Source organism: Equus caballus, chromosome 21 (assembly GCF_041296265.1).
Source record: "Equus caballus isolate H_3958 breed thoroughbred chromosome 21, TB-T2T, whole genome shotgun sequence".
Lineage (NCBI taxonomy): Eukaryota > Metazoa > Chordata > Mammalia > Perissodactyla > Equidae > Equus > Equus caballus.
Genome location: NC_091704.1, coordinates 72248261 through 72267052, shown reverse-complemented (window position 1 = coordinate 72267052; position 18792 = coordinate 72248261). Strand labels below are relative to the sequence as shown.

Sequence of the window (18792 nt, the reverse complement as noted above, 5' to 3'; positions counted from 1 at the left end):
CCCAGGGCTCCAGCAGGGGCGTCGGGAGCTGGTTCCTAAGCTGGAACACTGAGGAGCTGCTGGACAGCCACTCCAGAGCACACCCGGCCACCGGGCAGCAAACCTGAGGCTCACTGGCCCCCCATCCTGGGCGCGGCTGCCCTGCTTGCCCCACAGGCCCAGAAAGTAAATATGGACCTATGGCGAGTACCGTGCCCAGCTCAGTTTGGATTAAGCTGAGACACTGGCTGTCCAGCACGTGGCAGAAGCACCTCAGGATTTTAAAAGGAAATCTGAGAGACGTGGCTGTCAACGCAAAAGGAGTACTAGTGAAGATGGGCTCTGTGCCTATTTTCGCCTTGTGCTTCCACAGAAGGGCCAGACTTTCCATTTCTCTGTCCCTAAAAACCAACACACATGAAAACAGATGGTTTATAATTATTTCTGGGAAGTGGAAAGGGCCACCCTCAGAAGCCCATTTGCAGCTCGAGGAGCAGACGGTGGCGCCGGCTGCCCCACAGACCCAGTGCAGCCCTCGGAGGCTGCCTGCCGGGCAGCTGGGCCCCGAAGACGGAGCCCCAGCCCTTCCCAGGCAGGTTCTACAGGGCTTGTGTTTCTGTTTTGCTTGTGCTTGACTTATCTTTCTTGATTAACTCTACCTGGCTCTTATTCCATTCTTCCACGTTCCCTCGGAACCTGTGTCAGAGTTTGAGGATATAAAACTTGCACTTGTTTATATTCCAGTGAAAATAGTCATTCTTTTGCATGAGTTTGCACAAACACCATCAAAATCAGATTATAAGCAAGCCCTGTGTGTCCCAGAGCTCACACTCGTTCGGAGTAAGTTTCCTGTAAACCGTTTTAATCTGGCAGCGACGATAAAGTCTCAGAGGAGAAGGAGTCGCAGAGCTTTAAGCCTCACGGGCGAGCAACTGTGAGGCCGAGCGCAGCATGTGCCAGGTGGACGCCAGAGAGTCTCCCCCGTGTTCTCAGGTGCCCGCGCCTTAGTCTGCTCCCCTAACATCACCCGAGACACTTTCTCGCCCACTGGCTGTGGTCGTGGTTTTCCTCACACCTCGGTGCGGGCACTCTCTGCATCCACGTGGATTCCCGGAGGTCCTGTCCTCACCGACGGTCCCACTCCCACTCATGTGCTGAGGACTCGTCAGAGTGCCCCTCTCCTGGGCTTCAAAAGGCAGCATCCAACTGACGTGTCCCCGAGCACTCCCCACGCCGGGCTGCTCCCGCCTCCTGCAGTCTCTCCCCGGGAGTGGGGGCTGGTCCTAGTCACTTGCACAGAAAGTGAGGAGGCGTCACTTCCCAGACTGGGCTGCAAAAGGCTAGCTTCTGCCTCGCTGCCCTCTCATGTGCTCCTCGGATGAAGCCAGCTGCCCCGTGGCCAGATCCTCCGTGGAGCGTCCACACAAGACGGAACGGACGAGGCCGCGGGCCAAGAACTCACGAGGAACCAGGGCAAAGAGCTGACCCTGCCAACGACCCGGGCATGCACCTGGAAGTGGGTCCTCCCAGGTCCAATGAGACCGTGCCCTGCTGGCACCTTGCCTGAAGCCTCGTGAGGGGGCCCGGGCCAGAGGACCCTGCTGAGCTCTGCTGACCTCCGACCCACAGAACTGGGAGGTAATAAACGTGTTGTTTTAAGTGGCTACGTTTTAGGTAATTTTACTCTAACTAACAATAATTAATATCCCAGCTTTTTCCTGGAAATCTATCCTTTGATGTGCAAATATGGTAAAATCGGCATGTGCAGTCCTGAAGCTGGTGCATTTCTCCCCCACTGAGGGTCTCTGTGCGTCGCTGTGGGCAGTGAGTGACACCACTGTCCTCTTGGTCGGCTGAGTGGGAACCCTGGAGGCCCGTGCGCTCACGTCCGACTCCACTTGGTCCTGAAGGCCCGTGGATCTTGAGTCCTCCAGGCCCCTCGCCCTGTTAGCTCACCACGTCCCTCCTGGGTGGCTGCACGGGCGCCCAGCCGCGCTTGCCTGCCTCTGACTTGCCAGCTGCAGGCAGTCACGCATGCTGCTGCTGTGGCGCCATCCCCAAAGTGCACCCCTGACCCCGTGACCCGCTGCTCCCAGCGCCACCAGTGCACCCAGCAGCTTTGGGAAGAGCTCAGCCACCTGGGCTTCGGGCGCTGACTCCATGCACTGCCCGGCTCGGCAGGCGCGCTCCCCGACTAGACCAGCCCCACAGCCACCAGGTTCCTCCTGCTGCTGCCTTCTCCTGGAGGCTGCGGAGCGTAACTGTGGTCACTTCTAGGAAATGCCTCCCAGGGTGGGGAGTCCCCACGTCAAGGACACAGAGGAGCCTGCCACATGCAGCCACCGGGCAGACACTAGAAACCCACCGGTTCTCCCTGCAGCGTTTGGTGAGCGGAGACCCTGTCGCTGAGTTTAAGGTTTTTCCTTGTTAGGATTTCTGCCAGGCACTTTTCTAAATCCCCTGTTCTTTTTTCATAGTGCCCTGTTCCTGCCTCATAAATTCCGTTTCTTTCTCTCTCTGAGCACTTTAACTTTCTACTCTTTAAATCTCTTCCGTGTTTCCTGCAGGTCTCAGAGCAGAATTCAGCCACTGCTGGACCTGCTGCCCTCTTGGCTTTCTCTTCTCTTCCTGTGATTTGTCCTTGGTGCTTTGAGCTTGTTTCTGGCAGAGGCTGACTGAGGGGCCACCTGCCTCGGGACACGGGAACACGAGGGGGCAAAGACTGGCCAACCTGGAGGTAGGGCTTGGGGACACGTACTCAGGTAGAGGTGGAAGATGAGCAGGTGTCCCAGCATCACAAGGGTCATGATGTCCAACAGCAGCATGGACACCCCGATGCCCAGGACCACTGGGGTGCTGGTCCTCACAGGAAAGAGGGGGAGAAACAGCAGCCACGTGTTCTTCCTGGAGACGTCTGTGGAGGCAAAGGAGAGATCCGTGCATCTAGTGCCTGCTGATGCAGCAGCCCCTCTCATCAGGCGAGCTCCACAGGACAGAGCTGGGCAGTGGGGGAGCAAGCACCAGCCCGCGGGAGCGCCTCCCTGCCCAGGTGAGCGCCTCCCTGCCCAAGTGAGCGTCTCCTTGCCCAGGTGAGCGCCTCCTTGCCCAGGTGAGCATTTCCTCCTCACCCAGGTGAGCGTTTCCTCCTTGCCCGAGTGAGCACCTTCTTCTTGACCAGGTGGGTGCCCTGCCTCACCTAAGTCCTCACTTAAGCCCCTCCTGACTGCAGTGGGTATTATGGTCCCACTTTATAGATCTGGAAGGTAAGGTTGGGAGAGGTGACTAAGTACCCAGGTCACAGAGCCTGACCCTCTGCCTGACCCCAGCGCTCACCCTTTCCTGCAGGCCTCCCAGAGCCCTCTCCATGCTCAAGCAGCCACTCTCAGATAGAGCTGGAGGCTACAGCCACCACTTTGGGGCAATCCTAGGACATGGTGCTCTGTGCCCCAGGGGTGTGACGGGCACAACCACACCACTTCTAAATATTAAGTGTGAGAAGCATAGTGAAGGGCTGTGCAGGCGGGCCAGGGAAGACTGAATTCCAGTTGAAATGTCTGCCCCACAATAAATTCCAAAAGGGAGCTTGACCCAGCTCCCTATGTGGCCTCCCACAAGGCAGTTGCCACGCCCTGTCATGGTGCACGGCCGCGGCAGTGTCCAGGGCAGAGTCTGGTGCCCCAGGGGCTGCAGCATGGGGTGTGTGGGGCTGGGCTGGACCGTGGGGCAGCTGACCCCTCACTTGTCCTCTTGGCGGGTGATGTCCTGACGAATTGCCGCCAATGAGAGCAGAGCATCCCAGGGAACTGGTGTTTCGGAAGCTCTGTGGAATTTCCTCCCAGGAAATTGCCTCAGTCCACAGTCACAGGATTCACGTGGCGCCAATCACACTGTGCTTCCAGCACTGGCCAGTTGCAGGGAGCTGGCCTCATGTGGCCTCTGCACGTGCGCCGAGATCGCTGAGGCCGGTGGGCTCTGGGTGGGCTCTGGGTGGGCTCTAGGTGGGCTCTGGGTGGCCACTGGCTCCTCCTGTCCTTCCCCCTCCTCACGGCCCCCAAAAGCGAGGGCCCAGTTAACCAGCCATCGCTGGGGGGACGGCTGCTTCCAGCAGAAGGCATGAATGCATGCAGGCCTTGGGTTTGACACCGTCACCGCTCACCGGGCAGGAGCTACATTTCAGAGAGTGCCTCAGGGGCAGCGGAGCAGCCGCAGGGCGTGGGATCAGCCAGCTCTTTGCAGAGGATGGGGGAGCTGCAGGGCCTTCCATGTGGAGCTCACAAAGCTCATCCTCGAAAGACGAAGGCTCTGGGAGCTGCCAGGCACTGGACAGCCCCTCTGGCTAAGGCAGTGCCAAGAGGGTGTCAGGTGGGCAGGAGACGCTGTGCCCACGACTCGGGGGCTCTTCCTATGGAGTGAGGGCCTGGTCTCACTGGGCCCCCGGCAGTCCACTGTCCCATGGTGATAGCCAGGTCACATTTGGGAACAGGTGCAGGTTGGACAGTCCACCCCACAAGGCTGGTCTGTGCCAGATGCTGGGTGGGCCTGGGGGGGGTGACAGTGGGTGGGGCATGGTGCCCTCCAGGAAGAGGAAGTGTCCTCCTGGGACGAGGCACAGCGGCACTCCCGGTAGGACCGAGGCAGGACGTCTACACGTCACAGGCTCAGGGAGAAGGGAGATGTGGGGCCTCAGTCCCACCGCAATGTCCTCGTCACGTCTTCCAGGCTGTCCCGGCTGCGCACTCCCCCAAGAGGAGGGCATTGTCCGTCCTGCTCTGGAGCCCAGGGTTGGGCCTCTGCAAAGGCCAGCGTCAGCACCTGAGATGTTGGAGCCTGTGACGGGGCCCGGGGCTCCTGGAATGTCCTGGGCTGAGTGACAAAGGTCCTACATTCTCCTGCCCTGAGGACTGGCCTGCAGGCCAGTCTGGAGAGATGCTGGGGACTGAGACAGCGGGCCTGGCTCTGCATCCTGAGGGCTTTGGTCCCAGAGCATTTGGGACAGACATGAGGAGGTGCTCCACGTGAGGTGCTCCCCTGCATCGTGTCCAGGGCTGTGGTGACTAATGACGACAGACGGCGGACTGGGTGGCTTGAACAACAGAAATTTACCCTCTCCCAGTTCTGGAGGCTGGAAGCTAGGGGGTCGCAGGGCCGTGCTCCCTCCAGAGGCTCCAGGGGAGGACCTGTCCCTGAGTCTCCCAGCTCCTGGGGCTCTGGGGCTCCAGGCCTCCCTGGGCTGGTGGCCGCGTCACTCCCGTCTCTGCCTCCATTGTCATGTGGCCTCCCCTGTGTCTGTGCCCCTCTCTTCCGTCTCTGATGAGGGCACTCACGTTGGATGCAGGGCCCTGGACAATGCAGGATGAACTTATCTCGAGATCCTTTATCACGTCTGCCAGGACCCTTTTCCAGATAAGGGCACAGTCGCAGGTCCAGGGTGAGCACCTTTCAGCCCCCACATCTGCTCCCCTCGAGCTGGGTGTGGACATCTGTTCCCAAGGCCAGGCTCCCTGACCTGCTTATCAGAGAGCTGTGTGGAGCCCGCAGTGCCTGCAGCCATGCACCACCCCAAGCCCATGCCCCAGACAGCCTGCCTGCCCACCACCCCTGCGCCCCTGCATGACTGACCGTGAGGGACAGAGGGCAGACCGCGCTCTCTCATGCCTGCTGCTGCCTGGAAGCACGGCCTCCGAGCAGCCACGCCAGCGCCTCTGGGCCCCACACCTGCTTCCTGGGCCCTCAGGAAGCTGCCAGGCTGCAGGGTGGACGCTGGGTGCGGCCCTTAGCCTGCGGAGAGCACCAGGCACCCCAGCTCCAGCACCGGTTCTGCTCACCCAGCCTGGGGCAAGCGGGCTCCCCTCCCCACGGCCGGAGACAGCTGGAGGGCGAGGCTGACACATGAGCCCCTCACATGGCGCGGCCCCCCAGGCAGCCGCGTACTTTGGTATTGGGGGTCCGTGCGCAGCTCCTCTGGGTTCAGGAAGTACTGAGTGAAGATGTACAGCAGGATGACGATCAGGCAGAGCAGTCCGGCCGAAGCAGACGCCACGGAGCTGAAGAAGTACCTGTGGGAGAAGCAGAGGCGGGCTCAGAGCCAGGCCAGCGGGCAGCCAGGACGGCGTGGTGGGCGTCCCTGCTAAAGGAGCTCTCTGACGGCTGCCCCCATGCCCCGATTCCTGTTCCCGGTCACACCCTAAAGCTCAGCCCTGCTCTGTTTTCTCTCAAGCTCTCTGGGCGAGGTCCCTGATCCGCTTCCACCACCGATCCTAAGTGCAGTTTTCTATCTCCTCACAACTTACACCACCATCTTGTTTAATCCTCACGGGAAGCTGCGAGGAGGGGCAGCCACCCCCAGTTCACAATAGGGAAACTGAGGCTCAGAGCCAGGGAGTGGCTGGCCCAAGCTGCCTTGGCACCCGAGACTCAACCGCTTCCAGGCCGCAGCTCACAGCCCGCCTGCGATTCCCAGCTGCCTCCGGTTCAGACCCGGGCTCACTCCCACCTATGGCTCCGTGGGTCCGTCTGAGCTCTGGAATCGTGGAAAATGAGCCCTGTGAGCTCTTAGCCTCAAGTCGGGGTTCGGGACTGCTGCAGTCGAACAGAATCGGGGTGTGACAGGTGGGGGGCTGCACGATGCCGTCTTGCTATCAAGGGCACCGAGTCGGCACGGGGAAGGCCAGGGGTGTGTGGTGATGGACGCTAGCACAGCATGTGGGCTCACTGCGATTGACCTCGAGGCCCGAGGAAGCCTGACCATCCAGCCCGCAGCAGGTCCACCGTTCGAAGTCCCATGCGCATATTCGCGCCAGAAACGGTGCAGTGTGCTTGCGTGTCAGACCAGTCACTCCTGTGCTCCTGTCTGTGCTCAGAAGACACGGAGAATGACCCGCCCACCCCAAACCCTAAATTCTGGGTAGCAGTTCTTGGCATCTGCTTTCACTGAAACATCTTCCCTCCAGTCTTTCTGTCGTTATATTTAAAAGAAACAATTCCGTTAACATTTTCAATGTTAAACAATGTCTTTTGTTCACCTAAAATTTAGTTGATTCCGTTTTTCTTTCCTGGAACTTCTTGAAGTTTCCTTACACGTGTCTTTAGGGGAGGGCTGAGATGTGAGGGATTCCCAGGACCGGGTGGGCGCGGCTGCGGCCCTGAGGCAAGCAGCTTCCCTGAGGGTGCCGCATCTGGGCCCTCGCATCCCTCCCAGACATCTCTTCTGGGTCATGCTGCACAGGCCGACTCTCTCCTGTGTGAGTGGGTCCTCGGGGCACCGACGGCCGTGTGGACACGGGGAGGCCCCACACTGAGCTCTGGTCCAGGCAGTGGGTGGGCTCTGCACCTGACCCTCGGGGTCATCTCCGTCCTGCTGTCTGGGCAGAACTCCCGTCCTGCCTGGACAGGTGGCCCCCAGAACAGGCGGGAGGTGCAACCACATGGTCAAGCTTGCCCTCATTGTCTCCCCTCCACCGTCCACAGTGCGCAGCTCCCTCCCTTGATCGGAGTGTCTGTGGGCCCAGCTCTCCGCAGCCTTCGATCTGGCTGCACCTCGGCCGCGTGCGTGTCCTGCTCTTCCCGTGCTGTCAAGGCCCGGCCTGTCTCTCAGGGTCCTGGCATAGACTTTGTCACCTTCTTTTGCCGAATTATATCCTAAATGCGCTTGCTCTCTCCGCCTGACACATGCAGGGACAGGAGGCAACTGGGAGCATATGCCAGCAGTGGCCCTTGCTCTCACCCCTTCCCCAGAGTGGGGCTGTCTTGGCACACACGGTGCCCCCTCCCTTCCGTGGGCTCCTTCTGAGGAAAGCAGACCTCCCCTTGCCGTGGGCCAGGCACCGCTCCTTCCTGCCGACCCTGCCTGGTGGACACGGGGAGCTCGTGGGGCTCACGAGCTGTTGAGGGGGCTTCCTGGCCTCACTGCGAACCGCAGCTCAGCCTGCTCTGTTGTCAGGGGAGCCTGGCCCACTCCGTCCTCCTTTCGGGCAGGGTCACACGCCCTCGCCTGTCCCCCGATGGCCCTGGCCTCTCTCCGGACCACTGACCAGATCTAGAGGTGGCCACCCAGCTCGGGGTACTCAGGCCTCAGGGAGGCACATCCACGGGGAGCAGAGTCCTCCAGCGTGTGGACCGTGGTTCCACCCCGCCCGCTGGCCTTCCCGGGGCTCCGTTCCATAGGAGACGAGGCAGGACGTGGGCATCCTGGTCCCTTCCAGACTAGCAGCTTCGAGGGGACTTTTCTCGTTAAGAAACCTGTGGCTTCCTTCTGCTCAAAGCAGCAAGGCCTCTTTCTGCGCAGGAACGACTGGCGTGCTGCTCTCGTGGTCTCCTCGCCGGGCGATGGGGACTCACGTCCCACGCTCGCTGCCGCGTGTGGGTAAGCAATGAAGAGCCCTCTCCACCCTCCGCCTGGACAGCGGCTTGGAGGCCACCTGCCAGTAGAGGCCTCTCTCTCCTTGGCCGGCGTGGAGGAGCCAGGAGAGCGCTCGTGGTTTTCCTGGCGACACACAGCCCTTCTCTGCCAGCGGAGTGACTTACAGCCTGGCTTCAGATCGGGGGGCCCTGGTGAACCCCACAGGCCCTGCACCTCGAGCTCACGGAGGAAATGCCTCCCGTCCGTGGCTGGACACTGGCTCCTGGCATAGCCCCCCGCCCACATCCTCTGTGCTTGGGGGCTGACGGCCTCTGCAGGCGAAGGCAGAAGGGCCCAGGCCAGTGGGTCAAGGACTCGTTAGCCCAGCCCATGCCCCACAGACAGGCTGGCTCCTTGTTGATGCTAATGGGGGTCTCCAGCAATTTACTTTGTGGGGACAGGCTTGACATGGCACGTGTGAGGACGGCTCCACTGAACATGTTCCAGAACCAGACAAGGAGACCAGAGGGATGCTGAGCCCACTGTTCTGGAGGTTGGGATGTGGTGCCCCGCTCCCATGGCCTCCCCTGCCCTCTCACCCACGGCCCCCTGCTGCAGACACACTCCTGGTCCCTGCCCTCCTCCCTCACCAGTGGATCCTGGCCCCTCCCCTCCTTCCTCACCAGTAGTTCCGGGTCCCCACACAGTTGTTGAGCCATTTGCAGTGGTGGTCGAAGCCAGAGATGCACTTGTTGCAGGCACTGCAGTGTTTGGCTTTCAGGCTCCTGGAAGGAAGAATTTGGGGTGCAGCCCGTCAGCAGTCTGTGCAGGTTGACGGGCCAGAGCCCCACCTGCCTGTAGCAGAGAAGCAACAGCAGCCCAGTGGGCGGGCCCTGCGCCCTGCAGCTCCTTCCCTCCCTCTGCCACGCCCACCATGTGCTGACAGGGTCTGAGGCCTGGAGGCCATGCTCGGGCCCCACCCTGAGCCACTGGGCCTCCCTCCCAGGCCATCCAGTGACGTCCCTGGGGCCACTGGAGACCCCAGGCCTGGAGTAGCCCTGGGCTCTGATCTGGTGGGGGACTCAAGGAGGACGGTGCTCCCTCCACTCCTAGATCAAAGGCAGCAGAACGGGTCAGCTGCATGGACACAGATGTGGGCCCTCGGGCAGGCACCCCGCCTCTCCCCGCCCAGTCCCTGCAAGCCCCACGGTGGCTGGAGAGTCAAATGCTGCAGTCCGCAGCCTGGGCGCAGGGCCACCCGTGTCAGCGGGCCCACACCTGGGCACTTACACGGGGACCTGGCACAGGTGGCAATACTGGTTCTGGATCACGTGCGCATGTTTGGAACGGTCGAAGGTCGGCAGAGGCTCCGTGTAGCTCTTCTTAAGGCGGACGCTGTCTTCGGCCGGATCGAGGGACATTGCAATCAAGTGGACGATGAAATGGAAAAAGAAAAGCCCACCGGTCACCTGTGGGGGGTCGTCAAGGGACAACTCGGCCTAGGGCCTGGTCAGCACAGTGTCGAGTGTCCACTGGAGGCGGGAGGTGCCTAGGCCCGGCCACCTGGGCCCTGGTCGCCGGTCAGCGCCACGGGAGCCATGCGCCCGGCTAGTGGCAGAGACTGAGGGAGCCCTCACACGCCAGTGGCCAACAGAACAGCCCCGACCCCTTCCTCCAGGAGGGACGAGGGAGCGATGCCTCACGGCAGAGCAGCTCCTCAGCTGAGGGTGTGGCTCCCCGAGCTCCACCATACGAAGGGCAAGGCCTGCCCGCACCAGGCCAGCACTGAAGGACACCGTGGGGGGCCCTTTGGGTAGCAGAGATGCTCCAAGCACATGCGTGGGGTTAGAAAGAAAGTGGGTCATCAAGAAAGGAAGACAGGAGGAAGGGAGCCAAGGAGCCTCTGTGGAGCGGGCGCATGCTCTCTCTCTGTCTCTCCACTCCGGCCCCCAAGACCCCTCAGGCTCTCTCCAGCTCCCACTCCCTCCAGGGCTCTGAGGGTAAAGCTGAGGCCTCAGATCCCACCCTCTCTGCCTCCTCTCCCGGGGGATCGGGGATCAACACACCATCCCCATGGAAACCAAACAGCAGGGGCCACGCCTCCCCACCAGCCCTGCCCTGATTCCTAGAAGAGTTCTGAGCCTGGAGGGTTCAGGGTTTGCAGGCCTGTCTGCAGAGGACAGAGGGCAGCCTGGGCGTGGCTGGGAAATGACGCCCACCTGCAGGGTCTCCTTCGCTGTTCCTGGGAGGCAGAGGCGGGAGGCGAAGGCTGGTTCGCCACCCACCCCATGCAAGGCTCTGTGGCAACGCTAACAGCTGGCAGGCTCTCAGCAGGGAGGAGGGGGTCGCGGCTCAGTCAGGCGGGAAGCCCCTTCTTGGAGGCCCTTCTCAGGCTGCACTGCTGTCACGGTTCAGGGTCTCAGTGTGGAGCCACCCTGGGGACTCTGGGGCTTGGGCGTATGTGCGTGCCCCAACGACACTCCCGTGAGAAACACGCATGACGCGCGACAGGCCCGAGTGGAGGCTGGTTCTGGCCAAAGCTGCTGGTCCCTCCCACATCTTTGGCCTCCAGGCGCCGAGTGCCAACTCAGGGCCCTGGGTGCCAGGTGTGAGCACGGAGGGGATAGGGTCCGGCCCAGCCCGGGACGCAGACATGACCATAAGGTGTGAGAGCAAGCTGGGGGGCTAGACAGTCCGACTGGGAAGCTGGTGCCCAGGCCAAGGGCAGGCAGGCGCATGAGCAGGAGGAGCTGGAAAGCGGGTATGAGGAGACGGCTGAGAACCAGCTGGGCCCTCGGGACTGACACAGGAGACAGGACTGACCAGACCCCTCAGCGACGCCAAGGTCCTTCCCACAGCCGCCGGGTCCTGAAGGGCAGGGGTGAGGCCTGAGCCCCCTGCTCTGCTGTCGAGCAGATGGAGGCCATTCTCCTCTACGGGGGTGGGGCAGCGGGCAGGCGGTCAGCGGCTGGCCAGGCCTCACTGTCACAGCTGGTGACACAACATGGCCCTGGCATGCTGGCCCCTGCACCCGCTCCCTGAAGCCCGAGGCACTGGCCGCACTGTTTGTGTGGTTGCCGGGGCAACAAGAGCACGTCCTGAGCCGTAGGACACAGGCAGTGATAGGCGAGGACAATGAGATGTGGCAGGAAGCCGCACTGTGGCCCAGGTGTGGCCCCTTCCTCTGGGGCTGGAGCAGAACTGCCCTCGTCAGAAACTGGCAAGCGAGTGGGAGGCCAGGAGGGTGAGAGGGGTGGCAGGTGAGCCCAGGACAGAGGCATGTCCTACAAGCCCTTTGCCCCCACGTCTACACCCGCCTCGCACACAAGACCACTGCCAGGGAAACAGCATGGGGACAGCGTGGCCTGCACTCGGATCCTCACCTTCCAAGCGGAGGTGCCCGGCCCGCCCCACAGAGCTACCTGTGGCCAGTTTCCCGAGCCGTCCCAACCTGCAGGTGCGCAGGCCAGGCCATTGCCCTGAACACGTCCCCCGAAAGAGAGGCGTGGCTTCCTGGGGAAGATCTGAGGGCAGGGTCCCACCTAGACGTGGCTGGTGAAGCTGCCCACAGCCCCCAGACATGAAGCTGTCCAGAGCAAGAACGAACACGAGCCCGCCGTCCAGCGCATGGAAGAGGACCCAGCCCGCCTGTCTGACCCAGCGCAGCTCGGCACCGGGTGACACCCGGTCACCACGGGGATGATGTGGGCTGCGTCCTGCCCAAGATGACCTGGCCCGTCACCACATCCATCACATGCTCGGTGACCGTTGTGGGCTGAACCCCCAGCGTGGAGAGGGTGGCGGAGTGCATGTCACACCCTCAAGCTCCCACTTTCACTTTCACATGGGATTTGGAGCCTCAGGGCCAAGCGAATAAGAAAAAGAGAAGGATGGCTGAGGTCTCACTTTGCTACAAGGCGGGAGGCTGCCTGCCCTCGGAGTTCCGGGGGAGCTGCCCTGAGAAGGCCTGGCCCTCCGTCCCTAGCAACAATCTGTGTTTAGTAAATAAACAGCGTGGCGCCAGCTCCACCCGCCCTGTGCTGCTAACCTCCCTGCCATCTGGGCCCCCACCCCCACCCCTGCCCTTCCCAGAGTCAAGGCAGAGCTGAGCTCCAGCTCTGAGGGAGAGCAGCTTCCTGCAGGGATCTGAGCTTCTGGGATCCCGAGCCTTGCCAGGTTCATTTTGCCTCGGGCCATAACACAGGGTCTCCAGAGTAAACCAAGCCCCACCAGATTCCAGGCCCTTCCACACCATGGACCCTGCGGATCAGACAGCTGAGCCAGCCAGGTGACGCGGAGGGGAGCGCTGACTTGCGGGGACGCTGACCTCTGCACGCACGGGGTCCACCTGTGCTGCTTCTCCATGGTTTCCCCTGGGCCTGCCGAATGCCGCCCCGACCTTGGGCCCCGACCTTCCCAGGGCCATGGCGTGGGCCGAGGTCACTTCCTCGCCAGCCCAGTCCCTACAGGCGCCGAATGATGCTGGCCCCCTCCAGTGGCCAGAGCATAGCACCCGAGTGCAGCTGCCTGGGGCCCGAGGGACATCACTGAGGGACCAGGCGGTGCCAGGCAGCAGGACGCTAGGCAGGAAAGTTTGTCTCAAAGGCAGCCTGAGCCCTGGACAGCAAGGGAAGCTGTCCTGTGTCCACCACTTGGGATGAGCAGGAGGGGCAACACACACTGGGCATTGAGCCACCCAGGGGCAGGGGACAGCCAGCAGCCAAGGCCCCCAGAAGAAATGGCGGGTCCAGTGCAGGCGAGCCTGGGCTCCCGAGCTCTGGCTGTGCCAGAAAGCAGGTAAGAGCTCAGAGTGACCCCTGGACAGAGAACACGGGGCCGGCTCAGAGAGACCCTGACGGCCAAGACGGGGCTAAATTATGGGTCAAAAGAGAATGAAGATAATAGATTATAACCCAGCACATAAGCAAAACCCACAGTTAGGGGCTGAACCGTGTCCCCAAAAGACGTTGAAGTCCCAACCCCCAGGACTGTGAGTGCGACCTTGTTTGGAAATAGGGTCTTCGGGGGTGATCAAGTCAAGTCATGAGGGTGAGTCCTGATCCCATAGGACTGGTGTGCTCTCAGAGGCCGTCAGGACACAGACACGCACAGAGGGACGACTGTGTGAGGACACAGAGGCCGCAGCATCTAACGCCAAGGGATGTGGAGCCACCTGGAGCCACCAGAGCTGGAAGAAGGGCCTGGAAGAGACCCTCCCCCAGAGCCTGCAGGGAGCGTGGCCCTGCCCACACCATGATCTCGGATTTCTGGCCCCAGAACTGAGAGAGAATAAATTTCTCTGTTTAAGCCGCTCCATCTGTGGCACTTGTTACAGCAGCCGGGGGAACTCATACCCCACAGCTCCACGGTGCTGCTAAGGAGAGAGGGATGGGGGAGCGAGCTGAGCGAGGAGGAGGCGAAATCAGGAAATTTTCCACCATTTTACAAGCCCCAGTGAAACTGCAATTCGGACAAGGGAAAACGGGGCACCCACGGCCCCACAGTCTACCTGCAGACTGCTCCTGACTGTAGGGGGGTACCTGGCTCCCCTCCCCAAGGAGCAGCCTCCCAGTGGGGGCCGGACCACAGGGCAAGACGCTGTGGCTGAGAAAACCACAACAGCTGCCCACCCGAAGGCAGGTGGGTGCTGTGCTGGGCCAGAGGGACCTAAGACCCCATCGCCAAATGCAAAGCATGAACCTTGACCAGATCCTGGGTTAAAAAAACATAAAGCATGGGGGCCGGCCCCGTGGCCGAGTGGCTAAGTTCGCGGGCTCTGCTGCAGCAGCCCAGGGTTCGGATCCTGGGTGCGGACATGGCACCACTTGTCGGGCCACGTTGAGGTGGTGTCTCACATGCCATAACTAGAAGGACCTGCAACTAAGATATACAACTAGGTACCAGGGGGGATTTGGGGAGATAAAGCAGAAAAAAAAAAAAAAAGATTGGCCACAGTTGTTAGCTCAGGTGCCAAACTTAAAAACAAAACAAAACATAAAGCATGTTTCTGAGACCACTGGAGCAATTTTGAGATGGGCTGCCCATGGGTCTGTACAATTACTGCTCATCTCGGCTGTGACAAGACTCGAGTTATGTGGGGTGATGGGGGCCTGTGACCAAGGCTTCGGGAACGCTGCCTCGCCCCCGACGCAGGACAGGAGGCTCAGAGGAGGGGTGGCTGTGCTCAGGGCACACGCCGGTGGGACTGCTGCTCAGCTCTGGTGGATCAGACATTTTCAGGGCCCTGGAGATGGGGGAGGCCGGTGCCATCAGAGGCTGCATGGAACTGGGGAAAACGGGGCTGGAGGCAGAGGGCTCGGACGCCAGGCCACGGTGGACGCAGAAGCTCACCAGCAGGGTCTGTGTGGCGGTGGCCCAGAGAGCACGGGTCGGGACGGGCAGAGACAGCCCACTCAGACCCAAGAGCTGTCACCTGAGCGTGAGGGAGGGATGAGGCTGGCGGTGCCGTGTGGCCGCAGCGAGGGGGCATGGCAGCTGCGCCTTCCAGCCCCTCCACAGAGGGTGCTGGAGTCACAGCCACGTGTATGTCCAGGTCCCCAGCACCTGCCCACCTGGCCGGGCCGGGTTCGGACCTGCCTGGCTGGGAACCCACTCAGGTGACGTGGCTCGTTCTCTCAGCAAAGGCCTCATCTTGGGTTGGGGGGGGTGAGGCTGGGGCAGGGCGTGCAGCCCTCCTCTGTGGCCTGTGCTGCTGTGCCTGGCGGCCCAGCAGGCTCTCTCTCTGGCCTCCTTCCCTGCCCTCTGCCATCTCGGGGCCGGCACTCATAGGCTCAGCCGCCACTGCCAAAGAGAGGTTGTCCCAAGAGGGACCAACCAAGAAAGCATTGAAATGAATGGCTGAAGAGGGGCCGCCATAAATTAGCGTCTCTCCCTAAAACCACTCCCTGGGACCCCTGGCAAGAATGCCCTGCTCAACCAGCTGGACCCAGCACCCTGCAGACCTGCAGACAGGTGGGCCGGGTCAGAGGAACCACAGCTGCACAGGGCACCCCCACACTCGGAGACTGAACGCAACTCCCCGGGAGCCGCCCTTCATCTCTAGGCCAGAGAGGACATGAGTGGAGGAGAAAGCCTTCCTCCTCTGCGTCTGTGCATCTGTGCGTCTGTGCGTCTGTGCGTCTGTGCGTCTGTGTGGGTGTCACATGTCTGCACATCTGTGTGTCTGTGTGTGCATGTGCTTAGAGGGAAATTTAGAGCTTCAAATATACCAAAAAGAAATGACGTCTAAAATCAATGACCTAAGTTTCCACCTTAAGAAGGTAGAAAAAGAAGAGCAAAGTAAACCCGAGGCAAATTCAAAGGAGCAAATAGTAAAAATAAAAGTAGAAATTTAAAAAAGAGAAAATTAATAAGCCCAAAAGTTGATTCTTTGAACAATTAACAAAAGTGACAAAGCTAGGAATACTGACGGAGGGAGAGGACACTCATCGCCAGTAAGGACAAGTGAGGACACATCGCTACGGGCCCAACAGACACTGAAAGGATAAAAGGAAATCGTGCGAACAGCTTTATCCCAAGAAATCTGACAATTTAGATGAAATTCTCAAGTTTCTTGAAAAATACAACTTACCGACACAGACACAAGATGAGACAGAAAAGCTGAACAGTTCTATTTCTGTTAAAGAAATTGATTACTGAAAATCTACCGCAGAGAAATCTCTAGCACCTTGAGGGACAAAATGAGCCAATCCAGAGTGAGGAGTCATTCCACAAGAAGATGCCCTGGTCCTCCCACCGAGCAAAGGGCCCGGGCAGCTTCCTGGGGTCAGGGAGACTTCAGGGCACAGTGACCTCATGCCAGGTGGGGGCCTTGTGGGGTCCCAGTGGGGCCCAGGCATCTGCGAAAGGGCTTCTTCAGAAAATCTGGGAAACACCCATCTTGATGTTAAGGAGTAAGTGGTAACTTACGACGTGATTTTTAGGTGAGATAACAGAACTGTGGCTACGGAGATAAAAGCCCTTGTCAGAGGCAGACTGGGGCACTTGCAGTGAAATTTCATGTTGTCTGGGATTTTTCAGGATACTCCAGTGTATGTGTGTGTGTGAGATGAAACAAGATTGGCAAAATCTTAACCGTTAAAGCTGGAGACTCGTCCTTGAGGTCCATCCTCCTGTTCCCTCTGCTTTTCTGAAGCTGAAAGACACCATAGCAAAGCGTCTGGGGCAAGTGACTGAGGCCCTGAGAGACAGCTTGTGTCCTCCATGCACCCTCCCTCCCACCCAATTACACATACCTGGGTCTGCTTTACTCAGCCAGGGACCTTGTGGGGTGGCCTAGGCAAAGAGACGGGCAGTGTGGACTGTTTCCTTACTGAGAGGAAGGCTTGACCCAGGTGTAAACGTCCTCCTTTGAGAAACGTGGTCCTGTGCCCACTTCACACCAGCCCTGCCTTGTCCACCGGCTCGAACGTTGGGTGACCCTGGGGGTGGGGTCCGAGGTGTCCTCGTCAGGTGCTATGGACCCAGGGTCAGCCAGGCATGACACAGAGCCACACGCCACCCTGATGCACACCGCCAAGAACTCAAAGCAGACATCTTCTGGGGTGCAACACAGAGCACAGCCACCCAAGGAGGATCCCAAATGTGAAACCCCACACGTGAGCTGTGTGAGAGTTGACCTGGAAAGCTCTGTCTGTGGGGAACAGGGCTCCATGGCACGCACTTGACAGAGGTGCGTGGGGAGCAAACTCGAGCTGTCCATCAGAAACGCTTTAGCATTCTTTTAAAGTGCTTCCTCATTAAAACTCAGAATTCTGTTTGAATAGACCAATCATCAGTAAGGAGATCGAAACAGTAATCAAAAACCTCCCCCAAAATAAAGGTCCAGGACCAGACAGCTTCCCCAGAGAATTCTACCAAATGTTCAACTGAGACTTAATACCTATCCCTCTCAAACTCTTCCAAAAAGTTGAACAGGGGAAGCTTCCTACCTCATTCTATGAGGCCAACATCACCCTGATATGAAAACCAGACAAGGACAACACAAAAAACGAAAATTACCAGCCAGTATCACTAGTGAACATAGATGCAAAAATCCTCACCAAAATACTAGCAAATCGAATACAATAATACATTAAAAAGATCATACATCATGATCAAGTGGGATTTATTCCAGGGATGCAGGGATGGTTCAACATCTGCAAATCAATCGTGATACACCACATTAACAAAATGAAGAATAAAAGTCACGTGATCGTCTCAATTGATGCAGAAAACATTTGACAAGATCCAACATCCATTTACGATGAAAACTCTGAATAAAATGGAGATACAAGGAAAGCACCTCAAGATAATAAAGGCCATATATGACAAACCCACAGCCAATATCATTCTCAATAGAGAAAACCTGAAAGCTATCCATCTAAGAACAGGAACCAGACAAGGATGCCCACTGTCACCAGCCTTATTTAACATAGTATTGGAAGTCCCAGCCAGAGCAATCAGGCAAGAAAAAGAAATAAAAGGGATCCATACTGGCAAAGAAGACGTGAAACTGTCACTATTTGCAGATGACATGATTTTATATAGAGAAAAGCCTAAAGAATCCACCAAAAACTTTTTAGAAATAATAAATGAATACAGTCAAGTCGCAGGATACAAAATCAACATACAAAAATCGGTTGTGTTTCTATACACTAAGAATGAAGTAGCAGAAAAAGAAAAGAAGAATACAATCCCATTTGCGATTGCAACAAAGAGAATAAAATACGTAGGAATAAATTTAACCAGAGAGGTGAAAAACCTATACACTGAAGACTATAAAACATTGTTGAAAGCAACTGAAGAAGACACAAAGAAATGGAAAGATATTCTCTGCTCTCGGATTGGAAGAATTAACATAATTAAAATGTCCATACTTCCTAAAGCAATCTACAGATTCAATGCAATCCCTATCAAAATTCCAATGACATTTTTCACAGAAAGAGAACAAAGAATCCTAAAATTTATTTGGAACAAGAAAAGACCCCGAATAGCCAAAGGATTCCTGAGAAAAAAGAGCAAAGCTGGAGGTATCACACTCCCTGATTTCGAAATATACTGCAAAGCCATAGTAACCAAAACAGCACGGTACTGGCACAAAAACAGACACACAGATCCACAGAACAGAATCGAGAGCCCAGAAATAAACCCACACTTCTATAGACAGCTAATATGCGACAAGGGAGCCAAGAGCCTACGATGGAGAAAGGAGAGTCTCTTCGATAAATGGTGTTGGGAAAACTGGACAGCCACATGCAAAAGAATGAAAGTAGACCACTGTCTTACACCATGCACAGAAATCAACTCAAAATGGATGACAGACTTGAATGTAAGACCTGAAACCATGAAACTTCCAGAAGAAAACAGGGAGTACACTCCTCGACATGGGTCTTAGCAGCATATTTTCAAGTACCCTGTCTGACTGGGCAAGAGAAACAACAGAAAAAATAAACAAACGGGACTACATCAAACTA

At 58.2% G+C, this 18792-nt stretch overlaps 1 protein-coding gene across 5 annotated transcripts in view; it reads right to left on the bottom strand.

Moving 5' to 3' along the window:
• Positions 1–18792, bottom strand: part of LOC100057809 (palmitoyltransferase ZDHHC11) — a 62312-nt gene that overhangs the window by 37325 nt on the left and 6195 nt on the right. For 3 of the 5 annotated variants that reach the window (XR_011430313.1, XM_023625900.2, XM_070246160.1), the window contains exons 4-7: positions 9608–9786; positions 9001–9102; positions 5911–6035; positions 2738–2893 (exon numbers count right to left, since the gene is read on the bottom strand). Coding sequence is in view for 3 of the 5 variants with exons in the window: in XM_023625900.2 (XP_023481668.1) it covers positions 2738–2893; positions 5911–6035; positions 9001–9102; positions 9608–9786 (562 nt within the window). In the remaining 2 variants the exon portion in view is untranslated. The remainder of the gene's footprint in view (positions 1–2737; positions 2894–5910; positions 6036–9000; positions 9103–9607; positions 9787–18792) is intronic. The other 2 variants (XR_011430314.1, XM_070246161.1) reach the window with 1 other exon arrangement.